Source organism: Drosophila busckii, chromosome 2L (genome assembly GCF_011750605.1).
Source record: "Drosophila busckii strain San Diego stock center, stock number 13000-0081.31 chromosome 2L, ASM1175060v1, whole genome shotgun sequence".
NCBI classification, from domain to species: Eukaryota; Metazoa; Arthropoda; class Insecta; order Diptera; family Drosophilidae; genus Drosophila; species Drosophila busckii.
In genome coordinates, this window is record NC_046604.1 from 15,937,533 (window position 1) to 15,959,800 (window position 22,268).

At 35.0% G+C, this 22,268-nt stretch overlaps 2 protein-coding genes across 2 annotated transcripts in view; both read left to right on the forward strand.

The window, feature by feature from the left end:
- Positions 1-374: 374 nt before the first annotated feature.
- On the forward strand, positions 375-18,431 carry LOC108606004 (protein Wnt-10b). Its single transcript, XM_017995864.1, has 7 exons — positions 375-403; positions 479-556; positions 7,548-7,695; positions 7,875-7,953; positions 15,493-15,875; positions 15,933-16,371; positions 18,170-18,431. Exons 1-7 carry the CDS (start codon positions 375-377, stop codon positions 18,355-18,357), a joined length of 1,344 nt encoding a protein of 447 aa, XP_017851353.1. The 3' UTR covers positions 18,358-18,431.
- Positions 18,432-18,839: 408 nt separating this feature from the next.
- Positions 18,840-22,268, forward strand: part of LOC108608013 (neither inactivation nor afterpotential protein C) — a 10,613-nt gene continuing 7,184 nt past the window's right edge. Inside the window, exons 1-6 of the mRNA XM_033294942.1 lie at positions 18,840-18,947; positions 19,599-19,890; positions 19,944-20,807; positions 20,863-21,800; positions 21,883-22,175; positions 22,238-22,266. Coding sequence (XP_033150833.1) covers positions 19,606-19,890; positions 19,944-20,807; positions 20,863-21,800; positions 21,883-22,175; positions 22,238-22,266 — 2,409 coding nt within the window. The 5' untranslated portion in view covers positions 18,840-18,947; positions 19,599-19,605. The remainder of the gene's footprint in view (positions 18,948-19,598; positions 19,891-19,943; positions 20,808-20,862; positions 21,801-21,882; positions 22,176-22,237; positions 22,267-22,268) is intronic.

Here is a 22,268-nt window from a genome sequence, read left to right on the forward strand (position 1 = left end):
ATAAAACTTGTACTGCAGACCAATCAGACAAGTTCGCAGTGCAGCGGCTTGTAAAAAAGTTTGTAAATAAGCAATAACAACAACAACAACAATAATAGGTAATAAACAGTGCAGCAATAAATAGCGAGAAGAGCGAAAAAAAAGTAAAAAGATTTGCAGCTGGGCGCAGTAGCCAAAGCGCTGAGCTGAGCTTAGGCAGTTAAAATAAAATTGAGTGAAGCAGCAAATGTAAAAGTTGAAAAAATCCAAAGTGCGCAATGTGTAGAAAAATTAAAGTAAAAGTAAAAAGCGTTTGTTGCTTAGCAGCAACAAAAAGCGGCAGCAGTAATTGCAATAATTAAAAAGTGTATTGTATGCAAATTTGAAGCTGAGAAATGACTCCGTGGCAAGCAGCAACATCTATGTGCAACAGCAGCAGCAGCAACAACAACTTTGTGGTTGTTGCCACACAGACAACAACATCAACGCCAACAACAGCAGCAGCAGCAACAACAACAACGCGTCATTGCCATTTGCATTTAATTATTGTGATTATCTTGGCCTGCTGCACACGCTGGTAAGTTAACTTTATTGTAGAAAATACATTTGCATACAAAATGTGTAAATGGCCTGTCAACAAATTAAGCCACAAGCTTGTCGCACTGCCAACTTAATTAATTAAACAACCAGCAACAACAACAACAATAAGCGTCTGTGTCTGAGCACTTTATGCTCAGCAGATTAATCAATGCGCTCTCAGCTTGGCTACGCTGTCAGCCAAAGGTGTTGGCATTATTAATATTAAACTGGACTTTAAGACAACAGCAGCCAGCTGGATTAATTGCAATCTCTTGCAGCTCAAGCTTTGACTCACATGTGTTAAGACCCTAGGGTAGACCCTCTATAATTCCCTCTACAATTTTGTAGATTTTTTATAGTTCATAGAAATAATCTACAATAGTTTTTATTTCAAGTATAATCCACATACAATATATACATTTAATTATTATATCAGGCTTTATTTTTGTTGCTATCAACGTTTTTTTTGACTTACGAAAATGATTAATTATTTATTTTTTGCCATAACAGAATTTTTAGAAACTATAAGCAGTGTAATAAATTGTAACACGTCAAATTGTGTTATTTTTTAAATATCTCTAGGGAGCTCTTGCAGCACAGTAGGCTCATTTATTTTTTTTTTTCTTAAATCTAAAGTACACCTTAGGGTCTAAAAATAAAAATTACATTACGTATGCTTAAATCTTTTGCTAGCCTTGCAATAAAATATAAATTTTTGCTTGGATATTGATAACAGAAAACAAATTATCAAAATAAACAATTATTAAAGCGAGCACTATTTAGGGAAATTATTAGTTATAGTAATAAATACTTTAATGCTTATGGGACTTTAAAAAGTTGACTGTCTGACAATTGATTTTACTGATAATTTTTTATGAAAAAAATATTGAATGAAATTTTTTTTGTTTTACTTTCTTTTTATTTACAATCTGTTTGAATGAATTTAAATGAAATTTTTTCGATCTTAATATTTTACAATATTTATAAATCAAATTGGGGGTAACATAAAAAAAATCTTTTTCTATTTTTATAATAAAAATTGTAAATAAAGCTTCGGTATAAAAAAGTAATTCAGGGTAAAATAAAAAAATCTTTTTCTATTTTTATAGGTAAATAAGTAATTCGGGGTAAAATAAAAAAAATCTATTTTTATAATAAAAATTGTAAATAAAGCTTCGGGATAAAAAAGTAATTCAGGGTAAAATAAAAAAATCTTTTTCTTTTTTTTATAGGTAAATAAGTAATTCGGGGTAAAATAAAAAAAATTATGTTTCTATTTTTATAATAAAAATTGTAAATAAATCTACGAGGTAAATAAGTAATTCGGGGTAAAATAAAAATATATTTTTCTATTTTTATAATAAAAATTGTAAATAAAGCTTACGCTGTTTTTTAGAATAATACCTTTAAAATTAGTATTACTAAAAGCTTTCAATAACTTTAGCTATTTTTTTAAAGCTTTGATTATTTCTTATTTGCGGTCAAGTCTTATAAAATTTGACAACTAAATATTTATTAGATTATTTTTGTTGCACTTCTAAGCTCAAGCAGCTGCACTAATCGTTTCAAATAGCCAAACCACTTGCCTAATAAGTTAAATCAGCCATTTTGAGTGTGCTTTGGGTTCATGGCCATAAAGCTTGGACATGATTGCTGCCCCCAATGTGCGTCCTACACACACAGACAGACACACACACATACAGACAGACTGAACAGAGTTTTTGCAATTTGCAGGGTGGTCCGAAGCATTGAAGCTTTATAATTCGCCTGGCGCTGTCAATCGTAGTTTGCCCTGTAGTTGAAGCCACAGAGCAGCGCACTGAGGCGTGTCTCTCTCTCTCTCTCTCGCTCTTTCATGCAGTTGCAGCTCGACTGGTTGCCTCGCCTAGTAGTTGCAGCTTGTTAAGCGCGTTCAACAAGCAAAAAGCAAAAGAAAAAATTATGTTGACAACAACAACAACAAGCGCAAGAAGAACTCGAGACTTGCAGCTTGAAGTGCAGTGCAGTGAATTGCAGTTGCTGCTGTTGTTGTTGTTGCATGCAATTCGTTGTTGCAACGTCATAATTGCAAACGCATAATGAGGCAGCTCCAGTCATGCCACAAGTTTTTCGTTTGAAATGCAAATGAAGCACATGCAGGGGCGCTTGCCACGCCCACCAAAAGGCAACTGCTGCTGCATAAAGTGCAACCAAAATCCTAATTGGCTGCAACATTGCCACACACACAAGTGTACTTGCCACACGGCGTATGCGCAACGTTGCAACTTGAGTTGCTGCCACTTGGGGCGCTAAGCTCATTTAATGCCTTATTAAATTTTGTTGCAATTTGCTTATCTTGCGCACTGCCAACTTGCCACACAGATAAGCGCCTGCCACAATTGGCAACTTGCAACTGCAACAGCGCGTTGCACGCAAGCGACAGCTCAGCCTGTAAATTGGCAAGATTTTAGATACCAGTCCCCGATAACTTTAAGAGTTGTCTAAAAGATTAAACTTAAGTTTATAAGTTGAATACTTAAGTGTACAAAAGAGTCGCAATTTGATTATTTTTATTTATTTACGTGATTCGATTTTAAATTAAAGCTAAAAGTTTTCTGATTTAAAATTGCCTTATATAAATAAAATTAATCAAAGCTTATTTAGGGACTTTAATTAATTTTTTTAACTGAACTTAAAAGTTAATACGTTTGCTAAAACGTCTATGAATGGACATAAAGGTGATATGCTAATTGGTATAGCTAGAACTGAATTTAAAGTTGAATATTTATAAAGATAAGGAATGCAAATTGCATAGAATGAATGTGGGCTATGATATTTATCAATTGAAATTTTTACCTTTTATTTTTATTTATTTCTTGAGTTTCTAAATAGAAGCGTAACATGAAATAAAAAAAAAAAACTAAATTTCTTTGCATTACATTTAAAACAAAAATTTTTAATTTTTCTAAATTGTTGTATCTAAAATTATAAACTAACTGCTCAAACTGTTTTAAATTCTTGCCTCTATTTTATCTGAAATAATATTTGAAATTTAATACGTTTTTAAAATGATTAATAATTTCTCAGTTTATAAAATGCTTATAACAAATTTATTTTTTAATGTACAATTTATATTATAATATAAATAAATATTTCTTTTTATATATTTTTTTATATTGCTTTAAAAATAAGTTGTGCACTTTTGCTAGAAACTTTAATTGCATAAATAACTGCACGTTTAAAAAAGTATTTTTTATCAAAATATTTAAAACAATCAATTGCTATTTGCTGCAGTTTGCTGTTTGATATTTTTTTGCTTTAGAGCTCAAGCATAACTTAAGAAAGCTTATCGCAAAAAACAAACCAAACCGCTCTTAGCCACAAAGCTCTATCGGCAGCAACAAATCAAGCCAAGCCAAGCCAGGCCAAAAAAAAAATAAAAGCAAACAAAACTGCAATTTAAAAAGGCCGCAAAAGCTTTGGGGGCAAAATGCATTTTAATTGGTTGCCAGATATGCAATGCAGGGCATGCTGACTGAGCTCACAGAGCTCGAGAGTCCCGCAGACAGATAAAGAATTTAAACTGATGCACATTTTGTTAACAGCTTTATAAAGCGTATGGCTTTTAGTTCTTGTGTTGGAAGAGAATTCAATAAAACTGATAAGCAAACGAAGCAGCAACAGAGTTCCAGACTAGGCTCTGAGTTCTGACTCAGCCTGTTGCGTATTTCACGCGATGCGATAGCCAAAGCGCAATTGAAATGCTTATAAAATTTATCGCTCTTGGCTTAAAGGCAGCAAGACCACGACGCTGTCTTATCAGCCACAAAGTGTTGCAAACGATAAAAAATAAAAAAGCAAAGGAAATGAATTTTTTTTTAAGCGTCGCCAGCTGAATTTCAATTTAATTTTCATAATTTTTGTGCAAGTTTCTCACGCTCACTCGGTGCGGGTTCTATTGAAATGCCATAAAAAAGTTTGATATGTGTGGCAAGTTTTGCTGCGGCGGCGCCGCCAACAAGATACAAGAACAACAAAGGCCTGTCAAACGGTAGCCCAAGCATAAATCAAGGATTTTTGTTATTGGTAACAACTGTGCTGCAAATCAGCTCAAAAATCTAAGCTAACCTAAGCCAGTTAAGCATAAACATTGTTTCCCATACACACACACGCACACACACACAGCTTTACTCAGATAGACATTCCAGGCTGACGAAGCCACGGCAACAGCCTAGGAATGCTTTTGATCTCCCCAGCGCGCACATTCAAAATACTACAGTGTGTCTCCCCCACTACTGCTCCTCTCTCTCTATTCTCGCACAATTTCCATAGCTCTAGTGGCTCGTCTTCTGTAATTAAATAAATTTATTAAATTTTTTATGCAATTAATCTGAAACCCAAAGCTTTAAACAGCAATTGATGCGCAGCTGACACGACAGGAAATGCTTTGAAATTATTAAAGCTTGGCTCACGGTTTCTTTTGCAATTCAACTTTAAGTACTTAAATTTATAGTAAATTGTTGTTAGCTGCAATCGATGACTAAAGCATTTAAGTGAAATTTAATATCAAATTCATTTAAAATACTTCTAGAGCAGTAGGAATTAGCTTAGGTATTTAAATATCTATGGCTAAAATGTAATATTTTTATTCTGCATATAAAAATAGTAATATTTTACTTTTATTTTATTATATGAAACAACATGCGGATTTTATAATCAATGCATAATTAATTCAAATTGCGTTCAGACTTGTACAAACTAAAAGATTGGTATTTATTATAAGAAATTTATTACAAGCACCAAATCTATAACAAATATAAATAATTGTAAAAATATTAAAATTAATAAATAATAATACACAAAAATAAAATTAAATTTCGTGTGCTAGGTATAAAATTGTTTATCGCTAATTATTCAACATTTTTATTTAAATGCTTCATTTAAAAAAAGTAATATTTTACTTTTATTTTATTATATGAAAAAATATTAGGATTTTACATTAGATGCAGATTTAATGCGTTCACCTCAATTTATAACAGACCTTATAGCTAATTTATAATAATAACAAAGATATTAAAAATAATAAATAAAATTTCCTAATATAAATTATTAACTGAAATAAAATAATTATAATAAAAAATATAATTATTATTATTGGCTTTTAGGTTCATTTTAATTTAAATTAGAGGTAGCTTATAAATTTAGACATTGAATAATATAATATAATTATTATTGATATATTCTATCAAAATTTAATTGATTAAAAAATAGAGAATCATAATCAACTTAGCTAATTTGGTAAATAAATAAATTTTTTACTACCGAATGAAAATGTTCGCTATAAAAAAAAGTATAAAAAATGCTGCTAAAGTAATAATTAATTATTTTTGCTTAATATTTTACTTACACTTTAAGCTTAAGCTAATGAAGCAGAAATAAAAGATAAAAAAATGTAATGTGTAAACATTTTGTTGTAATTGGTCAACTGTTATACAAGAGCAGAGCGCGCTGGCAGCCTCAGCTCATTAACATGGCCTAAACTGTGTTGCAAGCACATGTTGCAGGTAGTGCAAGAGCGCGAGACTTGGCTTAGAATCAGATGTCGTCCGTCTCTACGTTTGCAGTTTCGTGAATGGCATACTAAATGGCAAGTTGGCTTGGCTTGGCAGCTGCTTAAGATCACTTTGTCGAGTTGCCACCACTTGGCCAAGTCGTTCCAAGTCCAAGACGCTCATGTGTGAAAATGGCACGTTTCTACATTTCGAGTATTTCTTTTTTACATGCGCTACGTGCCACAATTAAAGCGAGAGAGCGAGTGCTTAAAGCTGCGGATATTAACAAAATACAGACGCCATAGCGGAGCGCAGCGCATCACGTATACGCACGATATGCTGCAGTCGCCGGCAACTGCGTGTCGTAGATCAACGCGATGCGATGCATTGCGATGTGGCAATGTCCCACGCTTTTGATGAAGTTGTTCAACGTCAACTGCTATCTGTGTTGCAAGATCAGAGAACACCTCTTTGGCCTGACCTTGAATGCCATGGCGCACTCTAAATGAGTTCACAAGCTCCAAGCTGTGTGACTCATAGAATTCGTCGCTAGATTTATGACCCCAACGCGACTTTAATTTAGCTACTGTCCGTCTGTCTATTTTCTGTTTTTTTTTTCGGGGCTTGTTCGTTGATTAAATCTGCACACAAAACTCAAATTAAATTTCACATAAACAAATAAAATGAAATTAAATTAAATTTCTGTTGCCCCAGTATTTTTTTTTTCGTGTGTGGTTTGCTTTTATTTCAAGGTTAATGGCGAATTTGGTTTGCCAAAATTTAATTGTGCGGTTGCTTGTAATCAAATTTCAATTTGCGCAAGTCTTAAAAATATTTTATAATAAAAAAAAGAGAGTTGTGATTTATGCGTTAAGTTATTAATAGAATTTTTGCTAGCGGCTATGATCTTTCTATTAGACAAATAAATCTTTAAGCGCAGGCGCAAACCAGTTGCCGAAATAAATATTTTAGTTAAGACACAATCCGATGCAATTTTCGTTGCAGGGATCAAGACGGGGGGAATTATTTTAAATTCCCAGAGCCCAGCTGCCAATTTAAATCTTTTGCTCCAAATTCAAATCTTTAATGCAAATATTTAAATATTACAAACAATTCTTGCTCTGTTATTTTTATTCTTACACATTATTAAATTTCTGAATTAATAAAATTAATAAATTAAAAAGGGAAATTTTAAAGCACCAAAACAATGAAACTAAAAACTATTAAAATTATTCTAAAAGCCAACAATACGAATAATATTATAAAGTTATTATATTTAATTAAGGATCATTTACTTTTTTTTAAATGAATTGTTTAAAAAGTCAATTAATGCCATCAAATATATAAAAAGTTCAACTCAGCCTCTTTTTTATTTTAAAGCAGAAACTGGGGAAATTCATCTCTATCCATCTCTACTTCCTATATTTATTTAAACTAATGTATCTCTTCCCTTTGCAGGTTATATGGTCTGCCCGATGGACGTGCCACATGCCGCTCAGTGCCCGGTTTAACCAAGGATCAGGTGGAGCTTTGCTATAAAGCAAGCGATGTGACGGCAGCGGCGTTAGAGGGTCTCGATATGGCCATACGCGAATGTCAAATACAGGTAAACATAAACATAAAAGTGCAACTAACTAAAGTTGTTGCCAATAAAAGGAAATAAATATTTTATGCGCCTTGGCTGCTTATCGCAAGTGCCGGCAACAAAATGATGTTACGTCATTAGAGAGCAGCGAGCAGCTAAAGCTAAAGTTAAAGCTAAGCACTTAATGGTCTTTTATGTAGTTTCAGTGGCATCGTTGGAACTGCTCCTCGCTCAGCACCAAGAGTCGCAATCCGCATGCATCGAATCTGCTCAAGAAAGGTGAGTATGAGCCCACATATGTTCCCACACACACACACACACATACAGTTGCAAAGCCATTAAGCTGACACTAAAATGTGCAGTAAGCGTGGCTCAGCTTTCACGCAAACAAAATCGCTTTATGACCAACAATGACTGCAACAAACTGTCAACGAGTTTCTTTGCGGTTATAGAGCATTGCCCATAGTCCATAGTCGTAGCCGCGGCCCACACGCAAACCGCTAGGCAATAACAACAGCAAAAACAGCAATTATGTCAATGCACTGAGCAGAAATTTAGCCAAGTCTATAGAATTTATTATGCAAATTGAATCAAAATTTTATAGACTAGACCTAGACTAAAGAAAAATTTATTTAATGCTGGCAATGTATTAACAATAATTATTATAGATTTCTTTTAATGCTATATGCTAAATAATAATTATTTTAATTTAATTTAAGCTGCGCAATTTATTAAGACAGTATTTAAATATTTGCACTAAACAACATTTGTTATGCTTATTTATAACATTTAAAGCTGCATCAAATTATAAAATCAATTTAATTTTGTTTTTTAATTTTTTTTATTTTATATTGCAATTAAATTAAAATCTGAGCAGTCTAAATTGAGCGTAAGGCTTGAAATATTTAAACAGAATATTGTTATGCTAACTAAATAATTTAAAATAACATAATTTGTTATTTAATATGTGTTGGCATGAATTGTAAACTAAAAATAATTTGCTGTCATATATTATTAATTTTTAACTTAATTTTATTTATTTATATTATATTTATTTAGGCAATGCTCAATACTTAAGGCTAAATTTCCTTTTTAAATCCAGTTTATGTTTATTTTTCATTTATCTTATGAATAGCATATTTTATTTTAATTCTTATATTTGCTATGCATTCTAAATTATTTATGTTTCAAATTTATTTTATTTTAATATATTTTTTAGCTAAATTATTGATACTATTTTTATTTTAATTATACAATGTATATCAATCAAGTTGTACAAGAATCGAGCTTAATATATTTTTTAGCTTACTTATTGTTACTATTTTTATTTGATTTATATAAAGCATATATTATACATTTTTTCTTGCTGTGCATTAAATACTGAAAAAAAGGCAGCTCTAATTAAAATTGCCCAGCAATCTCTGTTAAGTTGGCTGCCTGGCTGCTCCCCCTCTAGGCGGACCAGTGTCCAAAGCTATTAGCCGCCGCATTATTAGACACGCACAAGAAACCACAGAGGCAGCAATTCGTGGCAAGTTATCTAATGCCAACTGGCATATTGGCCACAACGGTCCAGTTGTGTCCGCAGATCATGTTTCTAACTGCAAGTAAGAGTGTCGCCTTTGGCTGAGAGGCTTTTGATTTGAGTTTTTGTCACAGCCTAGTGCATCCCCCCAGGTCCAGCCAGACAGACATTGCGGCAGTGCGAACTTTGACTTTGATATCTTAATCTGTTGTACGAGCTTCATATTACACTAGCTCAAGCTCCCCGCTCGCTCCCCTTGCTCAACCGACGGCGTGTGCCTTATGATAATGATCTCACCTAGCAGTGAGCAGTGCTACAAAAGAGATTTGCCGCCTTCTTTTGTAGCAAGTAGCGGTAACCTATTGTGATCACAGGCGCCGCTGGGCACTGGCGACTACTGTTAGAATTTGCATTTGCTATAGTTAGACATTAAGTTGTGTAATAGGTTTAACTAGCGAGCGAGTTGTAAGCTGGGAAATTTGTTGAAATCAATGAAAATATCAATTAGTATCGAATTTATGTATTAATAGCTTGTGAATTACAAAATTAAATTAAAAAAAATAAAGTAGAAATGCAATATTTTTTTTATTATATTTTAGAATTTAGGTAGAATTAAAATTTATTACACATGAATTGACGTATTAGTTATTGATATAAGTTTTAAGTTAATAAGGACGAAGTTGAGCTTTTAATGATAAAAAAAATAATTAATTTAAGTTAATTGGAATAAAATGAAGTTTTTAATCGTATAAATAATACAAAAGATTAATTTAATTTTTTTTTTTAAATTCAAAGCTTAGTTTTAAAATCAAACTAGTGAATTTAAATTCATTTTTTATTTTGTATGCAATTTAGACATTAATTAAATTAAATTTAAAGCGCTTATAAAAACTAAAGCTGATTACTCTAAAGAAATCTGCTGCTTAAACAGCCTAAAATATTTCGTAAATTTTAACAACAAATTAAAGCAAAAACTTTCTCATTCTAATTTGCAAATACTTGAAAAATAAAAGTGCAATAAATTGCAGAGCGCGCTTAACTCAACAACAGACAGAGAGTGGAAGAGAGACAATCAGTGGGTTCAGTTATGCAGTTAAGAGTCTGTGACTGGGACTGGGCCTTAAGTGCGTTTGGGCCAAGCCAAGCGCTTCATTAGTTAAATTATGCGTCATACAATTGCTGTAAAAATGCCAAAAACAATGATCACATACAAAAATGGCGGCATGCAATGCAAGATGCAAACGATATAGACAGAGAACCGAACAGTAGCCAATGTTGACAAAGATTTCTCACAAATTTCAATGGATATAAACAAAAGCAGCAGCAGCAGCAAGCAAAACAATCAAACAAGCAGCAACAAGACTCAAGAGTTGCCTGGGAGACCGACAACTAAAAAAAAAACTGAGAAAGGGAACGCTTTGGTGGAGTAGAGTAGTCTGAGTTTGTCCTGCGCCGCGTCCGCAAGTCCGGCGTAATTTATTTGCATTCATCGTATAAATTATATTGTAAGCAAACCACTTCATTCAATTTCAATTTAAAAAATTGTTATCTCTGTTGACGGATGCTGCCGCAGCCACTGACAACGTACAGCACAGCGACAGCCAAAGACATTTGCGAGAAGTGAAAAAAATACAAGCAAGGAGATGAAGACGGGGAGACCAAGTGATACAGTAGAGTAGAGTGGAGAGAGAGAGAGCGAGCCTGGGAGCGTATTGCAAGCTGAAGCTTCAAGCTCAGTGGCAGCAATGCAAATGCAGCTTGGGGAGCAAACTATGGGTGAAGCTTCAGTGTGCAGAGTTTAGTTTAGCAGTTAGAATATGTTTAGAAAATATGCGGAATTATTTAATATTTAATTTAATATTTTTTCATAGCCTTAGCTATAAAATATATATATTAAAAAAGCTTTATAACAGGTTTTTTAAAAACAATCGTAACTAACATTAGCTATATTATATTTTTATTTATTTATTATTATTATTATATTTTAAATATTTTTTAAATATATTTAAAAATATGTATATTTCAGTGGAAAGAAAATTGAGCATTAAAATGAAAGCCAAGAAAAAATTATATAACTGCTATGAAAATATTTAAGAAAAGTATATAAAAATTATAGCTAATTTTTAATTTATTTATTACAAAAAGTTGCTATATTCAATTGAAATATGGTAACAATTAATATTGAAGAACTTTGAGCTAAGTTTTCGTCTAGGAAATCAAAACTTACAAGTCAATTCAATCAAAAACTTTGCACTGAGGCACTGATAAATTTATTCAATACATTATTATCATCTTTGAATATAATTTATTAGAATTTTGGCTTTATAATTTTTTAATATAATTTTTTGTTATATTTTATTGAAAGCTAGCACAAGTAACTCACATAAATATTTAAGTAAAAACATTTAGTTAAGCTTCGAGTTAGTTAACTGGGAGTTCCCAGTTTAGGCTGTTGCTGCCTTTGGCGCTACTGCTGACCAATCGTCTATATGAAGACTGGTAAACTGTCGTATTAGCTCCTCAAAATCCAAAGTGCTGCGCTTCTCAGCCATAGTAACGATCCAAAGTTAATAATGCAAACTCTGTGTGCGTGTGAAATAAAAATTATAGTTTCAAGGCATTGCCTACTAATGTTAGTAGAAACTAAAAAAGGCGCTGTTCATTATGCATATAATTTGCATTTAAGCATAAACTGAATAATCTTGAATATCACATCAATTGCAATATTCAAGTTGAAACGCTCCAAATTCCAAATACTTTGGCCCCAGGTTAAAGTTAACAACCCCGAAAAGCACCAAAACAAGCAATATAACAATGCTTAACCATAAATCTCCAAATGCATGCCACACCAGCAGCAGAGGCAGCGACAGCGACAGCGACTGAGACTGAGGCAGCAGCCAGCACTTCCAAGTAAACTTTCGACTAGCCTTCAAACAAGCGATCTGGCTTGACCAACCGATATGGTAAACCCAAGCTTATGTCAGTGACATGTCTGACTGTATGTCCGTCTCGTCGTCTGTTTGTCAACCCGCCCCGTTTCGTGTGTCCATTAAATAAGGAAGGAAACACACTGCGAAATAAACTGAAAACTGCACATAACGAGAGTCAATATTGACAGGCAACAGCAACGCGTGCAACGATTTTTCGACTGGAAAGAGACTTATAAGGGCAGTGGCAGCTCCAAAGCAGCAGCAGCAACCTGAGCCCAAGCATCAGCGCTCAGCAGCGAGCGTAATCGAACGATCGTTCGGATCAGCCAGCGATCGAGCAAGCGATCGACCAAGTGAAACGAAACAAATCAAGTCCGAGAGGCGCACAATGACTGACAATCGAAACGGCGCACGGACAGGTCAACTATTTTGCATACACACACAAGCACACACACACATACACACAACTACTATAACTTATGGGATCTGCAAGCGATCTGGTCGCTTGACTTGACTTAAGTTAAACTGATCGCTGCACAGTGGAACGTATAGCTTCAAAATTTAATTGACTAGCGTGAAAATTTAAGTAGAAGAATTTGGAACATTTATTAAAAATGCCAATTAATAATAAATTAATTAATTTACTAAAATAGAATACATATTTTATTTCAAGTTAGTCTTTAAAAAGCTCAATTAATGAAATTTTGCATTTTAAAAATGAATTATTTGATTAACATAGAATTTAGTAGATTTCTAATATAGAAAAATATTATTTTGTAGAACATTTAATTAATGGAATATTAGTTAAAATTTTAAAAACTAATTATTTAGTTAAGGAAGAAAAATAAGCAGAATATCGAATATATTATTTTTAAGCATAAACAACAAATGCAATAAATCGATATATTATTTAAAGTTTTTATACATATTATTAGTTAATAATTATTTGCAAAAATTATAGTATAGAATTTGAATTTTAAATAGACTAGACTACATTTTTTTTTTAACATTAGGTAATTATTTACAATATTTTTTCAAATTCACACAATAACTATTTGGATAATTAATTTTTTCTTTTACAAATTTTACCTATTTTGTAAATATTTTATTATGCAATTTGTATAATTTTTCATAGAGTTTTCATATATTGTAAATATTTTATTTTTATGCAATTTGTATAATTTTTCTATTATTTATTTTTTTATAGATCGTATGTTTTTTTTTTTTTTGTAACTATAGCCTAAATAGTTGTACTAAATACTTGGTCGCAAGTGTCTGCAGCTTGTTACAAGCGAATAATTTTTATCGTCCCCCAAAGTGCTCGCCAAGTTAAGAGCAAAAGCGCAATCAACCATTGCTCGCTCTTGGACAATGGCAGCATTATTGTCAATCAATTGAGGCGGCTACGGCTACGGCTAGTGCTTGGGGCCTGGGGAGACTCTGGGGTCTGTGGCCTGGCGACGGAACGACCTTTAGCTGGTGGATACGAGCAAATGCATGTGACAACAAGCGAGCGACGTATGTCGCAAACAATTACTTGGGATTGCAACAAACACACAGCAAAGAGAGAGAGAGCGGGAGAGTGGAAGAGAGAGAGAGAGACAGGTACTGGGCTTGAATGCTAGCCAATTTATGCGCATGTCAAAGCAGCTGATTGGGTTGGCAGGCGGGGAGGGAGTGGAGCAGACCCCAAGGCATTGTCAAATGTAAGTTGGCAATGATGTGATTTGGATTTGCAAATGGCCTGACGGGGACGCTGAAAACAAAGCGTGCATAAATCAAGTGAACCAAACGAACTGCAATGAGCAGCAAGAGAATGATAGAGAGAGAGAGAGAGCGTGAGAGGGGAGTGCTGCCTGGCTAGGCTACTACTGGTACGCTCATTGATGCATTGATTGATGGCGTCTTAATCGTCAATCAAATGATCGCGCTACACTTTTGCATCGATCGATTCCCGTATACGAGACAACTTGTCACAACATTGACACATTTGCATTGCAGCTTGACTTTCAACTTGACCAACCAAGCAGACTAACTGACTGACTGACTGATTGCTTGACGTATTGCAGTTCTCTTCTACCTTATTTGATGCTGGCAGCGCTTGATGGAGCCTGTCACATTGACATATGTACTGATGTGCATTGCCTGACAAATTTGCATGTTGCACGCCTTTCGGACAAACTGCTTTCAATAACAATGCAACTATGTGGCATGTATCTGTGTGTGTGTGTGTGTGGCATGTGTTTGTCAATCATGATTAATGTCAAAATTCTGACAGTCGTTTGACAGTTTAGTTGCGCCAGTTTGGGTGTGACCACTGCCATATTGATTTGATTGCCTTGGCAACTACTTTTATGTACTGCAAAAAAACAAAATGATTTAACTTTAATTTAAAGCCAATTAGTTTATACTAAGCAAAACTTCTGCTTGAAGTTTAGTAACAGCTTAGAAATTTTTATTAGCAACTGCTAGGGCTTAACTAAAAATGTTGGTGTAAACTAATTGTTGTAATTGGTGTAAAATACTGTTAAGAAAGTTTAATATATATTGTTTAAGCCAAATGATATGTTGAAAAGTGACTATAATTTATATTAAGTGGAAATTGGTGATGTATTGGTGTAAACTTATTGTTGTAATTGGTGTGAAATACTTTTGAGCTGTAATATGAGTTGAATATTGCAATATTAAATTGAGCAAAATATATTTTTAAAAGGCACTATAATTTATATTTAGTGGATATTGGTGATGTATTGGTGTAATAATTGTAGATTGGTGTAAATTAGTGTTGAGGTTTCTTTTTTTGAATAACCAAAAAGGTATTTAATATGGTTCGTAATGGAAAAAATTATTGCTTGGCTTAAATAGAAATATATTGGGAATAACTTAGCGAGTTATTAGTAAATTGGTGTAAATTAGTGTTGGGTTCTAGTGTGAATGTAATATTTTTTTAGACTGTAAATAAAGAGTTTAAAAAAATCGCTTGCTGTTAATAGAAATATATTGGTGTAAATTGTAAATTGGTGTGAATAGTGTAAATTAATTGTTGTAATTGGTGTAAATTACTTTTGTGCTTTAATACAAATATAGTATATACATTTTTTAATTTAATCTTATGTGATAAAAAATAGTACAATGATTATTAAATTTTTACATTGTAGAGATAAATGCAAAAAATAATTTAAAATTATTTTTTATTGATATAACTTTTAATGTTAAAGATTGCTTTATATAAGAGCAACTGCTATTTTCGCTAAGTGTAGCCCCGGCTGCATTTGTTGCTTTGGCAATTCCCTTGACGCAGTGTTAAAAATAACACTGCTTTAGTTAGCTACTGCACTAAATTCCCCACGGACTCTGTTGCAGGTTATCGCGAGAGCGCATTCGCCTTTGCCATCTCGGCGGCTGGCGTGGCCCACAGCGTGGCGCGGGCTTGCAGTCAAGGTCGCCTGATGTCCTGCGGCTGTGATCCGAGCATTAATCGCAAGACACTGAACAAGAATCTGCGTCAATCGCTGGACAAAGAGAAGAAACAATTTTTGCAATATTTGGAAACGAATCAGATTCTAACGCCCGAGGAGGAAAAGAAGCTCGAGCGCTCGAAGATTGCAAGTCGCTGGAAATGGGGCGGCTGCTCGCATAACATGGACTTTGGTGTGGAGTACTCGAAGCTGTTTTTGGATTGTCGCGAAAAGGCGGGCGATATACAATCGAAGATTAATCTGCATAATAATCATGCTGGACGCATGGTGAGTAAACAAATCCATGAGTTGGAGCGCCTAACTTACATTTATTTACTTTTGCAGGCTGTATCCAATAATATGGAGTTTCGTTGCAAGTGTCATGGCATGTCGGGCAGCTGTCAGCTGAAGACTTGCTGGAAGTCGGCGCCTGATTTTCATATTGTTGGCAAAGTGCTGAAGCATCAATTTCGCAAGGCCATACTGGTGGATCAATCGAATCTGGGCAATGGTGAGCCCGTCGTTGTGCTGAAGCGTGCACGCAATAAGAAATCAAATGCTGGCAGCGCTGGCAACAACGGCGACGCCAATTTGGATGCCGTCGATGTGTCTGGCGCTCTGCTGGCCGCTGGCAATCCCACCGATCTGGATGTGGAGCGTGGCACGCGTCAGACCAGCGCTGATAAGAATGCCGCGCGCATGGCTCGCAAGCTGGAGACTTCGCTCTTCTACTATCAACGCTCGCCGAATTTCTGTGAGCGCGATCTGAGCGCCGATATTCAGGGTAAGCCCCCACAGATATCGATCTACATTATGTTTGTGTGTGTTTAAGAATTTTTTCGGTTACAAGTTAACTAATTAAAAATGATTTATGTTTATTGCCTGTGGCGATAAATTTGATTTGACTCTAATAAATAAATCACAAATGCAAATTAACAGCCAAGCACAAGCTACCAAAGCAACCAACAGCAGCAGCTGCGCAGCTAAAAGTTGTGCAAGTCAAGCTCAGAATTTGCATACACTAAAAAATTAACAAAAAAAATAGTCAAAAATGCAGCATTTTTTAAATATTTATTTTAATTACATTTAATTTGTCACTTCATTCAATTTGCTTTTTTTATAATTGGTTTGCAAGCTCTGCATAAAAATATAATATAATATTTTAACCTTAATTTTATTTTTATAATATTTTTTCTTAATTTAAAAGCAAAAGTATAAGTTTAAAAATATATTTTTTAATATAGTCACATTTTAACTCTTTTGTTAAATCATACAAAATTTTAAAATTATTTTTTAACTATTTTGAAAACATCAATTTATACTTCAGAATTAAAAAAAAAAGCTAAAAAGTTGCTACTAAAATATTGTAAATTGTTAATCTGTTGTTAACCTTGTTGAATAATTTTTATACAATTTTAAAAATTTACATTTGCAAATCAAAAAGTGCTATTAATTTTTATAATTTTAAATATTGTTATAATTTACATTTCTCGCTGAACTTTATTAACATTTGTTACATTTTCTGTTGTCAATTGTCCAAAGCTTTTATAAGTTGCCAAATTTGATTTAAGTTTAAAAATAATTATTTTGTTTAGTTAACACGTTAAGTTACTTGATTTTATATTCAATGTACTCTTAGCCAGTGTATATGCAAAAAAATATCGTTTATAAGCAGAGCTACCAAACATGCCACATAACTCAAAATGCGCCGCCGCCGACAGCAGCAGCAGCGCAAGCAGCAGCAGCACGGCACGTACTCGGCCAGCAACAAGCCGCTGACAACAACAATAAACAAACAACTTAAGCCAATGTGAACGTCTAACATGCCACTTGCAATTTTCGTTAGCCATTTTGTTGTTGTTGTTGCTGTTGACACATTTGCAAATTATCAAAAGCGACTCCAACTGCGCGCCAGTTTAAAGTGTTAATTACGACGCAAATTTATAATTAATCGTTGTCGTTGACTACTTGAGGTTTTTTTTTGCTGTGCTGCCGCTCCCCTAAGCCACACGCCTCCGCTTCCCCTTCCCCTTTCCACCTCAATTCAAAGCAGCTTTGATTCATTTGCCCCCGTGTCTAGTCAAATGACGGCAATTAACATTGGCAATTATCCAAAGCTAACTATTATGATACATGACTTATAGTGCTGGCTGTTAATTGTTTATTTATGGTTTTTTAATTGCAATTGCCAACTGCATATTTATTTTGTTTTAATTTTTATGCTAATTGCTGGGATTTTAATTTGAAATCAGATTATTTGGAATAAATTAGCTCACTCATTAATGTTATCTAAAGTTAATACAATTATTATAAATTATATTCATATTTTTAGTTTTAATGTGCAGTTTCTTATATAAATTATATTTTATATTTTTCTCAATAATTCACAAATATTAAATTAATTAATTAAGCAGCTTGCAAAAAATGAATTAAATTTTAGAACATATTTTTAATATTTATTTATTCTATATTTTTGCTATTATGGCTTAAATACGAAATTATTTTTTTAACAATTTTATAAGCTTATATAAATATTTAATCTTGTTTTTAGTTTTAATGCTAAGTCTAAGCTTTTTTTTTAGGCACATTGGGTCGCAAATGCAATCGCAATGCGACGACCAGCGATGGCTGCGCCTCCCTCTGCTGTGGGCGTGGCCACAGTCAAGTCAAGGAGCGTCGCGCCGAGCGCTGTCGCTGTAAATTTCAATGGTGCTGTAGCGTCGAATGCGATGAATGCCATGTCGAGGAATGGATAAGCGTGTGCAATTAAGAACTGATAAAAGACTTGCCCCCCCACACACCCCCAACCCGCATAACAAAAAAAAGAAACTCCTGCAATCAAACCCTAGCATCCAAAATCAACACTAAAGTAATCGCAGTATTAACATAAAAAAATATGAAATATTTAATAGCAACTACTATAAATACTAAAAATACTTAACATATACACAGACAGATAATTGTAATGAGTGTACATTTTATTTGTTGTAAATATGCGAATAATAAGCTATTAGTCTGTCCAATCAGCTGACTTTTATTTTGTACGTCCCTCCGTCCGTCTGTTAATTCAATTAGTTAGACTAAATTGTTGCCCAAGGGTGCAATGTCTACATGCCTTTTGGCCAATTCAGCGTGAATTGGCATAGACAAGTGTGCAGTATAAAAAAAAAAAAGCAAACCTCTTGCGGGGCTTCACTTTGACTTGGCTAAAAAGCCAATGTTGCCATTAGCACAACTTTCAGTTGGCTTTCTGCAGCGTCTCGAGCTGCAAGTGTACGCGTCACGCTGGTTTCGGTTTTTCCAATTCTGCAACATCAAAGGCTAAAGGATAAAGATCTAGAACTAACGTTTGGCAAAAAGGTTTGTGGTAAGCGCTAAGCTCAAAGTTCTTGCTGCAAAGTGTAAAAGAGTAAATCTAAAAATTGTTCTATATATTTATAATTTGTAATCTATAATAGTTGAACCTATATAAAATATGATTGGGTTTATTCTAACTAACTTAAGTTTTTAATTAATCGCATATAAAATTTTTCTTATAAGAAAGTTAATTGTAATTTTTTCTAATTTTAATTTTAAATTTATTTAAATTTTTACAGCTCTAAAAAATGTTATGCAAATATTATTACTAATTTTTTGTGATTAATATAAAAATATATAAACTAAAATCTATAATTTCTAGCTTATTAAATTGCTAATAAATTTTTTGGCTAAAAGCAAGTCAAAATTTTACATTAAATTAAAGATTTAGTAAATAATATATATATATAAATTCAAATCTAAAATTTCAAATACATATACAAAATAATTGTTAAAATAATTATTAAGTATAGCATTTTAGACTTAAGATTAAGCTAATCAATATGATTCCCTTCGTTTACCTCTTACTTAACACCTTACCCAATAACTGAAGCCCCGCTGGGGCTGCAACCCTTGAGGCTAATGCAATTTGCAGCAAGAACATTGAGTGCAGCCAATAATCAATTGCCTAACTAACTTGAATTTGAATAGCAGCTGCAACATGTATTTGCCGTACTCTCAATTGCCGGATCCGACGGATAAATTTGAAATCTATGAGGAAATAGCGCAGGGTGTAAATGCGAAAGTGTTTCGCGCCAAGGAGCTGGAAAACGATCGCATTGTAGCGCTTAAGATTCAACATTACGATGAGGAGCATCAGGTGTCCATTGAGGAGGAATATCGCACCTTGCGCGATTACTGTGCGCATCCCAATTTGCCGGAGTTCTATGGAGTTTACAAGCTGTGCAAGCCGAATGGCCCGGATGAGATTTGGTTTGTTATGGAGGTAAGTAATTAAGCTGCGCCTAATGCTGTCAACTAATTTCAATTGATTTGCAGCACTGTGCTGGCGGCACTGCTGTCGATATGGTGAACAAGCTGCTGAAGCTGGATCGGCGCATGCGTGAGGAGCATATAGCTTATATAATACGGGAAACTTGTCGTGCTGCCATTGAGCTGAATCGCAATCATGTGCTGCATCGCGATATTCGTGGCGATAATATTCTATTAACGAAGAATGGACGTGTCAAGCTTTGCGACTTTGGGCTGTCGCGTCAGGTGGACTCTACTTTGGGTCGTCGTGGCACTTGCATTGGCTCACCCTGCTGGATGGCGCCAGAGGTGGTGACCGCCTTGGAGGCACGTGAGCCGGACATTACTGTGCGTGCCGATGTGTGGGCCCTGGGCATATTAACCATTGAGCTAGCGGATGGCAAACCGCCATTTGCTGATATGCATCCAACGCGTGCTATGTTTGCCATTGTGCGTAATCCGCCGCCTACATTGACACGCCCCACCAACTGGTCGCAGCAGATTAATGACTTTATAGCTGAATGCTTGGAAAAGAATGCCGAGCATCGTCCCATGATGGTGGAAATGGTAGAGCATCCCTTTCTCACGGAGTTGATTGAGAATGAAGATGAAATGCGCTCGGATTTGTCCGAAATGCTGGAGCTGGCGCGCGATGTCAAAACGCTGTACAAGGAGCCCGAGCTGTTTGTGGATCGCGGCTATATAAAGCGCTTTGATGAGAAGCCGGAGCGCATGTATCCGGAAGATTTGGCTGCGCTGGAGAATCCCGTAGATGAAAGCGTACTCGATTCGTTGCGCAATCGCATGGAAATGGGTGAATCCTATAGCTTTATAGGCGACATTTTGCTTTCTCTCAACTCCAATGAGCTGAAGCAGGAGTTTAGCAATGAGGTAAGCGCTAAACTCTAAATTTTGTTGCTTAACTTTAATGCTTTGCTGCTTGCAGTTCCATGCCAAGTATCGCTTCAAGTCACGCTCGGAGAATCAGCCGCATATCTTTTCCGTTGCGGACATTGCCTATCAGGATATGCTGCATCATCGCGAGCCACAGCATATTGTCTTCTCCGGCGAAAGCTACTCGGGCAAATCGACCAATGCGCGTCTGCTCATCAAGCATCTTTGCTATCTGGGCGATGGCAATCGTGGCGCCACTGTACGTGTGGAAAGCTCCATCAAAGCCATACATATGCTAGTTAATGCTGGCACTCCAGTCAACTGCGATTCCACGCGTTGTGTACTCCAATACTGTTTGACCTTTGGCAAGACGGGCAAGATGAGCGGCGCTGTCTTCAATATGTATATGCTGGAGAAATTGCGTGTAGCCACCATCGATGGCAGTCAGCATAATTTCCATATTTTCTACTACTTTTATGATTTTATGCAGCAGCAGAATCTGCTCAAGGACTATAATCTAAGATCCGATCGCAGCTATCGCTACTTGCGCATACCGCCAGATGTGCCAGCCACCAAGCTCAAGTATCATCGTGACGATCCCGAGGGCAATGTAGCGCGCTATCTTGAGTTCGAAAGCATACTAAAGGATTTGGACTTTAATCACAAGCAGCTCGAAACGGTTAGAAAAGTGCTGTCCGCTATACTTAACTTGGGCAATATACGTTTCCGTGGAGCGGGCAAATTCGCCGAGGTGGAGAACACAGATATGGTCTCTCGCATTGCAGAGCTGCTGCGTGTGGATGAGAAAAAGTTCATGTGGTCGTTGACTAACTTTATTATGGTCAAGGGCGGCATAGCCGAGCGACGTCAGTATACTACAGAGGAGGCAAGAGATGCTAGGGATGCGGTGGCTTCCACGCTCTATTCACGTTTGGTGGACTTTATCATCAATCGCATCAATATGAATATGTCTTTTCCCAGAGCCGTTTTGTAAGTATTCGAAAAATTCAAATCACCGTTTTATCGATAAATTCACCGAATTTCGCTTTAATCCCTTTTATTCTTCTTTTAGTGGCGACACCAACGCCATTATAATACACGACATGTTTGGCTTTGAATGCTTCCATCGCAATGGCATGGAACAACTTATAATTAATACGCTCAATGAGCAAATGCAATATCATTATAATCAGCGCATTTTTATAAGCGAAATGCTCGAAATGGAAGCAGAGGACATAGACACCATTAATCTAAATTTCTATGATAACAAAACTGCTTTGGATAATCTGCTAACCAAGCCAGATGGTCTATTCTATATTATAGACGATGCATCGCGTTCCTGCCAGGATCAGGATTTGATTATGGGTAAGTTGCAAGTCAACTTAGGTTTATTAACTCGTTGCAAACTTTTGTATTCCAATGCTCAGACCGCGTTTCGGAAAAGCACAGCCAGTTTGT